The sequence below is a fragment of the Sciurus carolinensis genome, chromosome 2 (genome assembly GCF_902686445.1).
Source record: "Sciurus carolinensis chromosome 2, mSciCar1.2, whole genome shotgun sequence".
Classification (NCBI taxonomy): domain Eukaryota; kingdom Metazoa; phylum Chordata; class Mammalia; order Rodentia; family Sciuridae; genus Sciurus; species Sciurus carolinensis.
Genome location: NC_062214.1, coordinates 111,021,542 through 111,038,522, shown reverse-complemented (window position 1 = coordinate 111,038,522; position 16,981 = coordinate 111,021,542). Strand labels below are relative to the sequence as shown.

At 37.7% G+C, this 16,981-nt stretch overlaps 1 protein-coding gene and 1 pseudogene across 2 annotated transcripts in view; one reads left to right on the top strand and one right to left on the bottom strand.

Annotated features, from left to right (window-relative positions):
• Positions 1–16,981, top strand: part of Rtf1 (RTF1 homolog, Paf1/RNA polymerase II complex component) — a 63,838-nt gene that overhangs the window by 28,761 nt on the left and 18,096 nt on the right. For both annotated transcript variants that reach the window (XM_047541901.1, XM_047541902.1), the window contains exons 3-5: positions 2,868–3,015; positions 6,157–6,361; positions 16,667–16,781. In XM_047541901.1, the coding sequence (XP_047397857.1) occupies positions 2,868–3,015; positions 6,157–6,361; positions 16,667–16,781 (468 nt within the window). The remainder of the gene's footprint in view (positions 1–2,867; positions 3,016–6,156; positions 6,362–16,666; positions 16,782–16,981) is intronic.
• On the bottom strand, positions 1,743–2,582 carry LOC124977952 (translin-associated protein X-like; annotated as a pseudogene).

Genomic DNA, 16,981 nt, shown 5'->3' with positions numbered 1-16,981 from the left:
CTATTTTCTCTCACTTGGTTAAATTGGTTGACTTGTCATAAAGTTAGTATACTTATTTTTCTGTTGCAATAGAAAGTTAATTAATTAGATTTTATGTTTTATTTAAATTTTCTATTAGTAAGAAATTCCAAGCTAGTTGTTATAAAGTTTTAAACAAGCTTTTAAGGGTGTTCCTTTAAAAAAAAAAAAAAAAGAAGAAGAAGAAAGAAACGAAATTTTAATATTTCACTCAAAAGACTTGTTTTAAACATTTGTAAAATACTCACTGATTACTGTTATTTTACTTTTAACATTATAAATTTAAATTCAAGTGGTAGAAGTGACAAATATATAATAGGATTAATTATAATTTAGCAGTATGTCTTAGTGCAGGGAGACAACCGCCCACACCACAACAAACTTAACCTATCAGGTATATCTGTGTTTTATTTTCCTTTAGATAGTATTCTTTGAAAAATTACATTGTTCAAGAATCAGTTCTTACAAACAGGCTGGCTTTGAATTTGAGGTCCTCCTTTCTCAGCCTATAGAGCTGATGGGATTACAGGTGTACACCACCGTGCTTGCTCTGTTGTTACTCTCAACTGTATGGCCAGTTGTCTTATTGCTGAACTGTGCATGATACATTTTCTTTTGGCAACTTTATCAGTACTACAGGACAACTATAAAGGTTTGGATTCATTTAGTATTTCAAAATTTCATTGTAATTCATTTCTGATAGATGCTAGAATAGGAAAACCTTCAAGTATGTCTAATATAATGGTAAGGGAGGAAAAATCCTTCTAAATAATCAATAATGAAAGCTTTTCAGTTATGTACAAGTATATAATTCAACTCAAATTTATCAGTGAAAACATTAAAATGTTAGTTCCAATTCCCCATCAGAACTTAACCACTGAGTTACATCCCAGCCCTTTTTATTTTTTATTTTGAGACAGGGTCTCACTGAGTTGCTTAGGGCCTTACTAAGTTGTTGAGGCTGACTTTGAAATTGTGATCTTGTTGCCTCAGCCTCCAGAGCTGCTGGGATTACAGGTGTTGATAGTTTATTAATTTTCAATAGTTTGTTCTATGGATTAAGCCAATTCTGGAGGTGTGGAATACATTGCCAAGAAATTTAGGTAGGAAGCTCAGGTCTGAAGTTTAATCAAAAAAGTTTAACAAAATCACCAATTTAAATTGCTTTCGTTAAAAATTATCACTCCATGGGCTAGAGTTGTGGCTCAGTGGTAGAGTGCTTGCCTGGCATGTGTGAGGCACTGGGTTTGATCCTCAGCACCACATAAAAATAAGTAAATAAAGGTATTGTGTTCACCTACAACTTAAAAAAAAAAATTTTTTTAAATTATCACTCCAAAATTCATACAAAGTAAATTAAGTATGGTATGGGAGAAAGCGCAGTCTGAATCATGTTCACATAATACAGATCAGTGATAAAGGTTAACTAGCAAAACCCTCAAATAGGCATACATACAAACACTTGTATGTACACTTCCATGAATAACAAGAATTGATTCGTTTGATGATTTTGTGTACAGCTTGTATACAATTTAAGAAAAGTATAAATAAAAAAGTTTCTAGTGGGCTGGGGAGATAGCTCAGTTGGAAGCACAAGGCCCTGGGTTTAATCCCCAGCTCCGCAAAAAAAGTTTCTGTGCCAATGCCACAATAAATTCAAATGAATTGCTGAGTAACTGTCTTACAAACTGGTCTCTCTTCAGATAATAGCCAATGATGTTGTTCTAGGAAATGTGCTCTTCCTGATCACTCATTTCTGTTTTAACTGAGTGGACATCTGTCAGCATGTGCTTTGGAATCTCTGAACTGTGGACTTTGAGAACATAACAAGCATTCTCCACTTTGACTAGACCTTGTTTTATTGTATACAGCTTCTTAGAGACCTTGTAATACTGAATGTTGGCCCATGAAGGAGAACCCATTCTAAACCTGACTTAAAAACCAGTTTCACTTCAAAGGGAGTATTGAGTCCCCATTCCTCACACTATTAATACACATCCCCTTCATCTCTGCAGTTAAATCAGCCACTCCCAGAAAGCAATAAAGGGGGGTGACTTTCAGTCTCCAAGTGACAAGCTGCTTATCCTATTCATCAGAGGAGGGAGTTTTGTTTGCTTTCCCATTATCTTCTGTTGTAAATAGCCGTTGTTTATTAATTTCATCCATACTGGCTAATGATTGTTTGAAGTGTTAAAAAGAGGCAGTGCATATTCCTGCGGTCCTGTAGTGAAAGCTAGATGGAACTGATCTCCTGATAGCTCTTGGGCTACCTGTCATATTTTTTGTCTGATACCATCCAATGTAATTTACAATTCAGTCAATATTTGAGGAGTACTTGTAATCCTACAGAGGAGAAAAATCATCCTCTTACTTTCAACAGTTATATCCCAACCAATTTCACAAGTCTCTCATATTTGTCATGCCTTGCAATCCAGTTCTTGCTGAAATGACTTGAAGACCATCACCGGTAAAGGTGAACTAATATCCTTCCCCTTTCTTTGGTTGTACGGGGAAGTTGTTGTGTTTCCTCTTCTGAAACCTCCCCATCCTTCTTTGCTGCTCATATCAGATGACCTTTGCTGAGACATACAGAGACTGTAGGCTGCAGAATACAACACAGTGACAGCATGGAGGCCAACTAGGTGACCAACTGATTTAAAAGTGTATCTTTCTTCATGTAAATATATATTTTGGGGTGGATTCAAAGTGGTAGAGATTCTTGGAATCATTTTGTTGAAAGTCAGAGAGTCTTAACTCCTGAATCTTTCTGCTTTCTTTTTTTTTTTTTTTTTTTTTTTTTTCAGCAAAGTTCCTATTTCAGTTTTCCTTTTTTTCTTTTCTCCTTGTAGTGGACATTTGGGAGTAATAAAAATAAGAAGAAAGGAAAAGCCCGAAAAATAGAGAAGAAAGGAACCATGAAGAAACAAGCCAACAAAACTGCCTCCTCAGGCAGTTCAGACAAAGACAGTTCTGCTGAGAGCTCAGCTCCTGAGGAAGGTGAGCCAAGTACCCAGACCTGGGGCTGTGAATTCCTAGTCTTCTCAGGTTGGAGAGACAGAGGCAGAAGTAGGGAAGAAAAGAGCCCACATTACAGCTTGATCTCCGCCTTTAGGACAGTAGTCCTTAGCTTTTTCAGTGGTCATGGATCCTTTGAGAATCTGAAGAAAAGCAAGAAAAATCATGCATTTCCAGAGCAGTGGTTGAGAACCTGGGAACCCAACCAAGGAGCCCAGGAGGAGTAGGAGTTCCTGCATTAGTCTCCACTCACTTTTTCCTGAGTGTCTTTTTCTTGTCCATGGAGGTAAATCCTTGAATCAGATGGAAAATTTAGAAGAAATATTCTTTCCATAAACCAAATTCCAGAACTTTTCAATAACGCTAGTTTAACCATTGAACTTGTTCCAGAATAATAAACTTTAAGTTTTCTTGAAAAAGTAAAGTTCACTTGGCAAATGACCCTGAATATTGTCCTAACTTGGTTTAAAGCCCATATCTGTGAATGTTGGCTCAAATTGAATTAAACGTAATTCTTATTAAATGGCTGGTTTTAACTTAATATTCATTAATAATATATATCGACTCTTTACATGCCACGTTTTGTCCTTTCAAGACCCAGTGTCATTAGGAAATGACTAATTAGTTTATGACTCTTTAAAACTTTTTTTTTTTTTTTTTTTTTTTAATGACACTAATAAATGTTGAAGAAATTATAGGGTTAGGGAAATCTCCATTATTTTTCAACCATAATGGTAATTGTTGATATAATATGGAACAAGATGTTTATATAGTCTAAAAACATCTCCCTATACATACTAACTGCAGAGGGAAGAAGGTCCCTGTATAGAGAGGAAATCTGGGAAACACCACCTTAATCAAGTAATACAGATTAACATTACCAGTAATGATACAGATACTAGATGCTTCTTCTTCTGTTTTTTTTTTTTTTTTTTTGTAGTAGGGCTTGAACCCAGGAGCTTGAACCCTCTGAGCTACATCCATAGCCCTTTTTATTTTTTATTTTGAAGACAGGGTCTTGCTAAATTGCTGAGGCTAGCATTAAACTTGTGATCCTTCTTTCATAGCCTCCAGAGTTGCTGGGATTACAGGTGTGTGCCTCTTTGCCTGACTGGATGTTAGATGCTTTCTGATATGATATCTTTAAAAGGACACAATCATTTACAGAGTATTCTTGCCAAAAATTCATAACGTAAATTGTTTCTTGGCAAAACAAACCAAGACCTTTGATAACTATTGTTATTAGAATTAATATTTAAAATTTAGTTTCTCAGTTGCACTAGCTACATTTCAGTTGTTCATTAGCCACCTGTGTTAGCTACTGTTCAGAGAATATTTTCATCACTACCTTACAAAATTCTGTTAGACAATTTTGTGGACTTATACTTTTCAAAAATTCAGAGGCTTGAAAGACAAAATCTAGTCCAAACCACACATGGTGTACCCCTAGATTGGATCCTGGGATCAAGTAATCTTCTGCGTAAGCTCAGGAGTTTGGGTCAGTCTGGACAAAATCACAAGGTTCCATCTCATTAATTATAGATGAGTACACTTGTAATCATGGCTACTCAGGAGGCTGAGGCAGGAGGACCACAAGTTTAAGACCAGCCTGGGCAACCGAGTGAAACCCTATCTTGAAATAAAACAAACAAAAAAAAAGGACTGGGGATGTAACTCAGTGGTAGAGCTCTTGCCTACCTGCATGAAGCCCTGTCTTCTATCCCAAGTAACACCTGAAAAATAATAATTAATTTTTTCTTTTTTTAATAAAGAAAGTCTGAGGGCTGGGGTTGTAGCTCAGTGGCAGAGCGCTTGCCTAGCATGTGTGAGGAACTGGGTTCAGTTCTTAGCACCGCATATAAATAATAAAATAAAGGTCCATTGACAACTGAAAAAAAATATTAAAAAAAAGAAGAAAGATGGTCCAGATTAATTGATACTCTAGAGACATGGCAACCAATGTGTAATCCTAGATTGGACCCTACTTGGTATAAAAAGTGACTATTAAGGTCAGTATTAAAACAATTGGTAAAAATTGAGTACTAGCTATATGTTAGATAATGGAATTGCATCAATGATAAATATTCTGAATTTGACAATTATCTGGTTTGTTATGTAAGAAACTTTTTTTCACAGGGCACAGTGTGCATGCCTGTGATCTCAGAAGGCAGGAGACCAGTCTCAGCAACTTAGTGAAACCCTGTCTCAAAAAATTTTGAGAGTCAGGCACGGTAGTGCACGCCAATGATCCCAGCTGCTCAGGAGGCTGAGGCAGGAGAATCACAAGTTCAGTGCCAGCCTCAGCAAAAGTGAGGTGCTAAGCAACTTAGTTAGACCCTGTTTTTAAATTAAAAAATACAAAATAGGGCTGGGGATGTGGCTCAGTGGCCAAGTTCCCCTGAGTTCAGTGCCCAGTCCTCTCCCCAAAAAATGGTTATTTTTGAGTTGTGCCACCTCACACAGCTACAATATTTTATATGTATAGACAGAGAAAGTAGCCAGGCAAGTTAGCATATGCCTGTAATATGAGCGGCTCAGGAGGCTTAGGGGGGAGGATCACGAGTTCAAAACTAGCCTCAGCAACAGTGGAGTGCTAAGAAACTCAGTGAGACCCTGTCTCTAAATAAAATATTTTTTAAAATATTTTTTCAGATGTTGATAGATCTTTACTTTATTCATTTATTTATATGTGGTGCTGAGAATCGAAGCCAGTGCCTCACACATGCTAGGCAAGTACTCTACCATTGAGCCACAACCCCAGCCCCTCTAAATAAAATATTTAATAAAGGACTGTGGATGTTGCTCAGTGGTTAAGCCACCTTGGGTTCAATTACCAGTACCAGAACAAAAAAAGACTAGCCTCTGCAACTTAGCAAGATCCTGTCTCAAAATAAAAAATAAAAAGGGCATAAAAGAATTGGAAAAGAACAAGCAAGTTTCTTTTTCCAGCCTTAATTTCTCTAACCTCTCTTTGCATTTACCAAGAGCAGTCTATGGACTGGTCGCAAAGAAGTTGAGGTGGCCTTTTGCCTTTTTACCTGGGAGAGCCAAAGGGTAATGCTTGTCAACATTGTGGAGTCACTGGAACATAGCATGTGATCACGTGTTGGGTCTCTGTTGCAGGTGAAGTGTCAGATTCTGACAGCAATAGCTCCTCTTCTAGTTCAGATTCAGATTCTTCCTCAGAAGATGAAGAGTTCCATGATGGCTATGGAGAGGATCTCATGGGAGATGAGGAAGACAGGGCCCGTCTGGAACAGATGACAGAGAAGGAGAGAGAACAAGAGCTATTCAACCGCATAGAGAAGAGGGAGGTGTTGAAAAGAAGGTAAGGTTGTGTAGCTACCCTGCCTTTTCTGTTTATTTCTTGTCTCTTGTACTTCCCCTGTCCTTCACATCTGACCTATATAGGAGGTCCAACAGTTCAACTTAAGATTTTTCAACTTTACAATGGTGTGAAAACATACCCATGCAACCAGCCTGACTTTCATATTCAGTACAGTATTCAATAAATTACATGAGATATTCAGTGATGTTTTGAGCACATTTGAGGCAGGCTGGCCTAAGCTATGATGTTTGAAAGGTTAGGTATATTCCCTGCATTTTCATCTTATGGTGTTTTCACCTTATAATGTGGTTATAAGTTAAGGAGCATCTGTATATGAAGATGCATTTGGAAATGGTATTGTTAATAAAATGAAAAACAAATAATGTGTTTATATTTAGGATCACATTTGGTGTTTATTGTGTCATTTTCTTAACTAATTGCTTTATTCATAAAATGCTGTAGATAAGACATTTGTGTCTGTTATTTATTCTTCATAACCACCCTATAAAGTTGATTATATCTTTTTAGAGAGTTAGAAACCTTGGCTTATAGACATAAGGTAACTAAAGAGCAAGCTCCAGGAGGGGAGATACTTTGTCTTGTTCACTGCTTTATTCCTAGTACCTAGAACAGTGACTGACACATAGATGTGCACTAAATATTTGGTGAATGAAAGAAAGAAGATATTTGTCTAAGATTATATGTCTGGTAAGTGGTACAACTAGATCTCAAACCTGGGACCAGCTGACTCCGTAAAATACCCTGGGGGCAGCATCATCTCCTACTTCCTATTATTTTACCTGTTTTGTATCACAGGCCCTGGGAGCAATACTTTGGAAGGTTAATTCCTGAGATTGTGAATGTCTTGATAAAGATCAGTACATGACTTGATGTCTACTGAGCATAAAGTAGCAAGAAAGTTGTGAGATTGTCTTGATTTTAGATTACTGAAAGTAATTACTGAAAGTAATGTGGGAAGACATCAGATTATATGTAAAAATTAAATGAACAAATGGTGTTTCACAGCTTTATGTTTTACAGCTTGACTTTAAATTTTTCAGGCTCCCAAAGTAGAAATAATTTTCTAAAATTCACATTTCGAATGTGGTCTTCATAAGATTTAAGACTTGGAATTACTCATTATGTACACATTAGGTATCTGTCCTTTTTTTAAAAAGCACTGGGGATTGAACCCAAGGGTGTTCTGTCACTGAGCTATATTCCCAGCCCATTTCATTTTTTTATTTTGAGATTGGGTCTCTCTAAGTTGCCAGGCTGGCCTCAAACTTGGAGTCCACCTGCCTCGATTTCTCAAGCAGTTGAGGTACTACCTGTACCTCAGTAGGCATGCACCACTGTGCCTGGCAGTCTGTATTTTTTTCAAATCTGAAAGGTCAGATTGCTTCTTGGTAATCAAAAGATGCTTCAGTTTTCTGAATTTTTGCCACAAACTTGTCTTTTGTCTTTGGAAATAAGAGTCCTCAGAACCAGTATCCTTTCCTAGTTATCCAATATCATTAAAACAAAATCAAAGCACTTTTTTTTTCAGCAGTTAGTTCCATTTCGTCTGGGAGCCTATTTGTCCTTTCTGGAGACCATATTAAGTGTGGTGAGTTATCCTAGACAAGAATGTTTTTGCTTTCAGTCAGCAGAAAGTAATAGACTTTTGCTTTGACTGAATGCTTCCAAGGTTACCTGTGTTGGAACCAACAGAACTTAAGAAAGTGTGTTGGAATTGCCAGATGATTGGGTATGACTTGTAAAAATTATATTTCTGAACTGTGAAGAACATAAAAAAAGCTTGTTGTATAATGCCAATATGACCTTATGATTAAATCACAGTAACTCAGGAGTGATGAATGGCTCACCTCAAGCTTGGTTTTTCTGTTCGTCTATTTGTTTAAATTATTTGTTTGTTTGTTTATTTTTAGTGCTGGGGACCAAACCCATAGCATCAGCATGCTAGGCAAGCCTCGACCACTGAGTTACATTCCCATTCAGTTTTTAAATTTTTTACCTTATGTGAATAAGGCAGTTGATTGCTTCAGCAACAATTTTTAGTACTAGAAGGGTGATGATAATTAAGACAGAGATGCAGAGCCTTGCACAGGAAATTGATATTTTTGTAGCTCATTTGTTTAGCTTTAGGGCATTATAATATGATAACTCAGAAAATTTCATTCATATATTTTACTTAAGTTCTTCATGTGGATGTCATTCAATCATTATATGGATCTCATGGCAGCCTTTTTTTGGTGGGGGAGGGCAGTCTGTTTTTATATTTACAGTACTAGGGATTGAACCCAGGGATGCTCTGTCACTGAGTCACATCCCCAGTCCCTTTTTTTTTTTTTTTTTTTTTAAATGTTAGATTCATTCTGTTATTTTTTCCTTCCCCCCCACACCTCCCACCCCTCTTTTCCCTCTATACAGTTCCTCCTTCCTCCATTCTTGCCCCCCTCCCACCCTCCATTATGTGTCATCATCTACTTATCAGTGAGATCATTCATCTTTTGGATTTTTGAGATTGGCTTATCTCACTTGGCATGATATTCTCCAGTTTCATCCATTTGTCTGCAAATACCATAATCTTATTATTCTTTATAGCTGAATAATATTCCATTTTATATATATATACCACAGTTCCTTTATCCATTCATCATTTGAAGGACATCTAGGTTGGTTCCACAGTCTGGCTATTGTGAATTGAGCAGCTATGAACATTGATGTAGCTGTATCTCTGTAGTATGCTGATTTTAAGTCCTTTGGGTATAGGCCGAGGAGTGGGATAACTGGGTCAAATGGTGGGTCCATTCCAAGTTTTCTAAGGAATCTCCACACTGTTTTCCAGAGTGACTGTACTAATTTGCAACCCCACCAGCAATGTACGAGTGTACCTTTTTCCCCACATCCTCTCCAACACCTGTTGTTGCTTGTATTCTTGATAATCGCCATTCTAATTGGGGTGAGATGGAATCTTAGGGTAGTTTTGATTTGCATTTCTCTTATTACTAAAGATGGTGAACATTTTTTCATATGTTTATTGATTGCTTGTAGATCTTCTGTGAAGCATCTGTTGATATCCTTAGCCCATTTGTTGATTGGGTTATTTGTATTCTTGGCGTAGAGTTTTTTGAGTTCTTTATATATTCTGGAAATTAGTGCTCTATCTGAAGTATGAGTGGCAGAGATTTTCTCCCACTCTGTAGGCTCTCTCTTCGCATTGCTGATAGTTTCCTTTGCTGAGAGAAAGCTATTTAGTTTGAATCTATCCCAGTTATTGATTCTTGCTTTTATTTCTTGTGCTATGGGAGTCCTGTTAAGGAAGTCTGATCCTACGCCACCAAGTTGAAGATTTGGACCTACTTTTTCTTCTATAAGATGCAGGGTCTCTGGTCTGATTTCAAGATCCTTGATCCATTGTGAGTTGATTTTTGTGCAGGGTGAGAGAGGGATATAGTTTCATTGTGTTGCATATGGATTTCCAGTTTTCCCAGCACCATTTGTTGAAGAGGCTATCTTTTCTCCATTGCATATTTTTTGGCACCTTCGTCTAGTATGAGAAAACTGTATTTATTTGGGTTTGTGTCCGTGTCCTCTATTCAGTACCATTGATCTACCTGTCTATTTTGGCGCCAATACCATGCCGTTTTTGTTACTGTTGCTTTGTAGTATAGTTGAAGTTCTGGTATTGCGATACTCCGTTTCATTCTTCCTGCTAAGGATTGCTTTAGCTATTCTGGGTTTCTTATTCTTCCAGATGAATTTCACGATTGCTTGCTCTATTTCTGTAAGGTACGTCATTGGGATTTTAATTGGAATTGCATTGAATCTGTATAGCACTTTTGGTAGTATGGCCATTTTGACAATATTAATTCTTCCTATCCAAGAACATGGGAGATCTTTCCATCTTCTAAGGTCTTCCTCAATTTCTTTCTTCAATGTTTTGTAGTTTTCATTGTAGAGATCTTTTACCTCTTTGGTTAGATTGATTCCCAAGTATTTTATTTTTTTTGAGGCTATTGCAAATGGAGCTGTTTTGCTCATTTCCCTTTCAGCTATTTCGTCGCTTGCGTATAAAAATGCTTTACTTTTATGCATGTTGATTTTATAGCCTGCTATTTTGCTGAATTCATTGATGAGGTCTAGAAGTTTTCTGGAGGAGGTTTTTGAATCCTCTAAATATAGAATCATGTCATCAGCAAATAGTGACAGCTTAAGTTCCTCTTTTCTTATTCGTATCCCTTTAATTTCTTTGGTCTGCCTAATTGCTCTGGCTAGATTTCGAGGACAATGTTGAATAGAAGTGGTGAAAGAGGACATCCCTGTCTTGTTCCCGTTTTTAAAGGGAATGGTTTCAGTTTTTCTCCATTAAGAATGATGTTGGGGGGCCGGGGAGATAGCTCAGTTGGTAAAGTGCTTGTCTTGCAAGCACAGGCCCTGGGTTTGATTCCCAGCCCCACAAAAAAAAAAAAAAAAAAAAAAAAAAAAAAAAAGAATGATGTTGGCCATGGGCTTAGCATAAATAGCCTTTACAATGTTCAGGTATGTTCCTACTACCCCTATTTTTTTTCTACTGTTTTGAGCATGAAGGGGTGTTGTATTTTGTCAAACGCTTTTTTCTACACCAGTTGAAATAACCATGTGATTTTTATCCTTAAGTCTATTGACATGATGGATTACGTTTATTGATTTATGGATGTTAAACCATCCTTGCATTCCAGGGATGAACCCCACTTGCTCGTGGTGCACAATTTTGTTAATATGTTTTTGGATACGGTTTGCCAATATTTTGTTAAGGATCTTTGCATCTATATTCATCAAGGATATTGGTCTAAAATTTTCTTTCCTTGATGTGTCTTTGCCTGTTTTGGGTATGAGGGTGATATTAGCTTCATAGAATGAGTTCAGTAGGGTACCCTCCTTTTCTATTTCCTGGAATACTTTGAGAAGTATTGGAATGAGTTCTTCTTTGAAGGTCTTGTAGAACTCGGCTGAGAATCCGTCTGGTCCTGGGCTTTTCTTGGATGGTAGATTTTTAATGGCTTTTTCTATTTCATTGCTTGATATTGATCTGTTTAAATTGTGTATGTCCTCCTGGTTCAGTTTGGGAGGAGCACATGTCTCTAGAAATTTGTCAATGTCTTCGGTAGTTTCTATTTTGTTGGAATACAGATTTTCAAAGTAGCTTCTCATTATGTTCTGTATCTCAGTGGTGTCTGTCATGATATTTCCTTTTTCATCACGAATTTTAGTAATTTGAGTCTTCTTTCTCCTTCTCTTTGTTAGTGTGGCTAAGGGTTTGTCTATTTTGTTTACTTTCTCAAAGAACCAACTTTTTGTTTTGTCAATTTTTTGAATTGTTTCTTTTATTTCAATTTCATTGATTTCAGCTCTGGTTTTAATTATTTCCTGTCTTCTACTACTTTTGCTGTTATTCCATTCTTCTTTTTCTAGGGCTTTGAGCTGTAATGTTAGGTCATTTAGTTGTTGACTTTTCATTCTTTTCTGGAATGCGCTCCATGCAGTGAATTTTCCTCTTAGTACCGCTTTCATAGTGTCCCAGAGATTTCAATATGTTGTATCATTGTTCTCATTGACCTCTAAGAATTTTTTTTTATCTCCTCCCTGATATTTTTTGTTGTCCATGTTTCCTTCAATAGCACATTATTTAGTCTCCAGGTGTTGGAGTAATTTCTGTTTTTTCTTTTGTCATTGATTTCTATTCTCAGTCCATTATGATCAGATAGAACACAAGGCAGTATCTCTATTTTTTTGCATTTCCTAAGGACTATTTTGTGGCATAACGTATGGTCTGTTTTTGAGAAGGTTCCATGTACTGCTGAAACGAAAGTGAATCTGCTCGTTGATGAATGGAATATTCTATATATGTCTATTAAGACTAGGTTATTGATTGTGTTATTGAGTTCTGTGGTTGGTTTTTGTTTGGAAGATCTATCTAGTGGTGACAGTGATGCATTAAAGTCACCCAGAATTATTGTGTTGTGGTCTATGTGATTCCTGAAATTGAGAAGGATTTGTTTGATGTACAGGGATGCACCATTGTTTGGGGCATAAATATTTAGTATCGTTATGTCTTCCTGATTTATGGTTCCCTTAAGCAGTATGAAATGTCCTTCTTTATCCCTTCTGACTTTTTCTTGAAGTCCACTTTATCTGATATAAGGATGGAAACCCCCACTTTTTTACTGAGTCCATGTGCGTGGTAGGTTTTTTCCCATCCTTTCACCTTTAGTCTGTGGATGTCTTTTTCTATGAGATGAGTCTCTTGAAGGCAGCATATTGTTGGGTCTTTCTTTTTAATGCATTCTGCCAGTCTATGTCTTTTGATTGATGAGTTTAGGCCATTAATGTTCAGGGTTATTATTGAGATATGATTTGTATTCCCAGTCATTTGTCTTATTTTTGGTTTTTAAGTTGGCTTGGTTTCTCCTTTGAGTGGTTTTTCTCTAAGGTAGTTCCTCCCTTTGCTGACCTCCATTGTTGTTTTTCATTTCCTCCTCATGAATATTTTGTTGAGAACCTTCTGTAGTGCAGGCTTTCTATTTGTAAATTCTTTTAACTTTTGTTTATCATGGAAGGATTTTATTTCATCTTCAAATCTGAAGGTTAGTTTTGCTCGGTATAGGATTCTTGGTTGGCAACCATGTTCTTTCAGAGCTTGAAATACGTTGTTTCAGGCCCTTCTAGCTTTTAGAGTCTGGGTTGAGAAGTCGGCTGCTATCCGTATTGGTCTCCCCCTATATGTAACCTGATGCTTTTCTCTCGTGGCCTTCAAAATCCTATCTTTATTTTGAATGTTAGGCATTTTCATTATAATGTGCCTTGGTGCAGATCTGTTGTGATTTTGTGCATTTGGTGTTCTGTAAGCCTCTTGTATTTGATTTTCCATTTCATTCTTCAGGTTTGGGAAATTTTCTGATATTATTTCATTGAATAGGTTGTTCGTTCCTTTGGTTTGTATCTCTCTGCCTTCCTCAGTCCCAGTAATTCTTAAATTTGGTCTTTTCATGATATCCCATAGTTCTTGGAGATTCTGTTCATGATTTATTACCATCTTCTCTGTTTGGGCAATTTTATTTTCAAGATTCAATATTTTGTCTTCATTGTCTGAGGTTCTGTCTTCCAAGTGGTCTAGTCTTTTGGTGATGCTTTCCTTAGTTTTTTATTTGGTTTATTGTCTCCTTCATTTCAAGGATTTCCGTTTGGTTTTTTTTGAGAATCTCTATCTCTTTGTTGAAATGATCTTTTGCTTCCTGCAGGTGCTCTTTCAGCTTATTGGTATTATCATTCATTGCCTGCATTTGCTCTCTTATCTTATCCTTTGCTTCGCAAATCATCTTAATCATGTATAATCTGAAGTCCTTTTCTGACATTTCTTCTAACATACTGTCATTGGATTCTATTAATATAGAATCTAGATTTGTTTGGATCATTTTCTTCCCTTGTTTTTTTATGTTGTTCATGTATCTTCCCCTCTAGCAGTGCAGATATAGGGTATTACATATTCCCCCCTATAGGCTTATAGTGGCCCTATAGGTTTCCAAAACCCTTTCTTTAAGGGGAGATCAATATTAGCAGTGCCCAATTCAGACACTATGCAATCCTAGACCAAATAGCCCCTATGAGGACAATAACAAAATTGTCATAATAAACAGAATGAGTTCAAATATTATCTTCAGTAAAACAAATAAATTTGCAATAAGTTCTGTGGTTTCAAATGGAGGACAAAGAGGATGCAGAGGGATGTAGAATGTGGCTGTTAATGGGATAAGAAAAGAATATACAGAAGTTCTAGATAATAGAAAGGGTGAGAGTGTAATCAAAAGAAATTGAATGTTAGCGTGCCAAAAAGGGAGAGAGAGACTCTGAGGGACCAGATAAACTAAAGGAAAAGAGAGCAAGAAAAGTAAAGAAATAAAAACTTAAATTTTTTCAATAAGGAGATAAGAGAAAATCTACAGTATAACAGTCATATAGTAATGAAACCTCCCAGAGTTCAGTAGCCTGGTGCATGAGAGGTACCTGACAATGAGCTTCAAGCCTCCAGCAGGTGTCTCAGGATGGGATTTGCTCCACCTAAAGATCGGAGCTACCGCTTCCAGGATTATCCAAGATGGCCGCTCTGGCTTCAAAATGTGTTGGCAAATGGGGAGCTGCAGCTCAGGGTGTGGCGGTGGTCAGCAGGAGGTCCTGGAGGTGGGATGCAGTTGCTCAGGCAGGGGTCGGGTGTGTTTGGTGTGGCATCCTGGAGGCCAGGTGCAATCAGTCGGTCTGGGGTCCCGGTGCTAGGGTGCAGTCAGTTGGTCTGGGGGTCCTGGCGGCAGGGAGCAGTCAGTTGATGTGAGGGCCCCAGAGGCAGGGAGTGATCGGTTGGGCTGAGGGATCCTGGAGATGGGGTTCAGTCAGTCCTGCCAGGGGTCCTACGAGGCCTGGCTGTTGTCTCAAAATGGCAGCAGCCACGTGTAATCAAACCTGCAGGTACTGTAACAGTGAACTTCCAGGCAACAGCAGGCAGCTGGTGCTCCACTGGTGGTTGGTGATCAGTTTGCTGACTGTTGTCGGTCGATCAGGAGGTGAACCTCGTGCATTGCATGATGGATAGGTGTAAGGCAGGCAAAGGACAGGCGAGAGGCAGGCAAATGGCGGATGATAGGCGCCTGACAGTGACCAGTCTGCACTCAAAAAATGCCTCCATGTGCTGGCAGACTGCAGGTGGTCACAGCAGACAAATGGGGTAAACAGCAGGGGATCGAAAAGCAGCAAAAACTGCCTTACCAAGAAACAGATATCCTCTGCTTGAAATCAGAGTTACACAGTGACAAGGAATGCAGCCTCCCTCTAGTCCGCCATCTTGGATCTCCCCCCCACTCCTTTTTATTTTGTGTTTTGAGACAGGGTCTTCCTGAGTTGCAGGGGCTGACCTCAAACTTGGAATTCTCCTGCCTCAGCCTCCTGAGTTGCTCGGTTTACAGGCATGTACTACTCTGCCCAGATATAACAGTCTTATATAAGCACCATTAATGTCCTGTTCTCTAGTCAGCAGTACCAGTAGTGAGGTTATTCTGAGGTGTTGGATTCCTCAGGGGAACAGGCAGCATACAAGATGGCCTAATCTCAGAAAGAACACTGATATTTTAGGGTCAGAACCTTAGCTTGGTGATAGAGTGCTTGCTTACCATTTGCATTGCTTTTGGTTCAATATCCTGTAACCCCAAAAAAACAAAACAAAACAAAAGAAAAAGTTGACATGTTGTCAGAAGACGGTCTAGGTTCAATCCAGACCCCATTGGTCAGTGAGCTTGAATTAAATGACTTACCTTCCTCCTGGCTCAATTTTTCCTCAGGTGTTGTTGTAAGCCTTGAATATACTTAAGAACACCATGTAAATATAAGCTATTAAACACTTTAAAATATTTTATTTAAAGTAACCCACTAAAATGTACAATTTGATAGTGGTTGTGTGTGTGTGTGTGTGTGTGTGTGTGTGTGTGTTGCTAGGAATCAAACCCAGGGACTTAAGCATGCTAGGAAAGTGTTCTACCACTGAGCTCCATCTCCAACCCATTTTTAATTTTTTATTTTGAGACAGGGTCTCCCTAAGTTATTAGGGCCTCACTAAGTTGCTGAACTGCCTTTGAACTTTTGATCCTCTCACCTCAGCCTCTGGAGTCAATGGGATTACAGGCATGTGCTGCCACCCCCAGTTTAATATACTTCTTGTGGTAGTGGTTTAGATCAGTGGTAGAGCACTTGTCTAGCATTCACAAGGCCTTGGGTTCAATCCCCAACACCTCAGAAAGAGAAAAAAAAAATCCTTGTCCTGAACGCTAAAATTGTGACATGCCAAATACAGTGATGTATACCTTAATCTCAACTTACTCCAGAGGCTGAGGCAAGAGGTTCACAAGTTTGACACAAATAACAGCAGTAATTATGACATTGTAATTTTGCTTCCTAACTTGACCCAAGAATAAATTATTTTCTTCTGTTACATGAAGACTAAAGGAGAACTGGTATTACCATAAGTCTAAAGAAGAGTACAACAGTATCCTGTGTATTTTTTCTCACTTTAAAAAAATCTATTCCAATTTACTGCCTTCTTTTGTTGTACTTATATTCAGTATTTTTAATATGCTTACAAAGTACATTGGAGTTTCTTGCAGGAGGCCAAAGTGTTTATTAATTCCTTTTGTATACTTACTTCCTTTCTCCTAATAGAAATCAATCTTTATGTGTATTTAATTGTTTTTTTTTTTAAACCAAACAATATATTTTAACCAGGTTTGAAATTAAGAAAAAACTAAAAACAGCCAAAAAGAAAGAAAAGAAAGAAAAAAAGAAAAAGCAAGAAGAGGAACAGGAAAAGAAGAAGCTGACACAGATTCAAGAATCTCAGGTAGGAGATTCAATGGTCCCTATAATCCAAAGAGATTACCTCTTCTCTTTCAGGTAGAGTTAGGTTTATGTTAATCACCCTAGGATAGTTAGTGAAAGGTTAGTTAGTTCATTCATCTCTGGATGTATCATTTTACCATTAGCCAAACTGGTTAACTTCTTATGACATCGCCACTCATATCTGCATTTCAATAGGAGCCC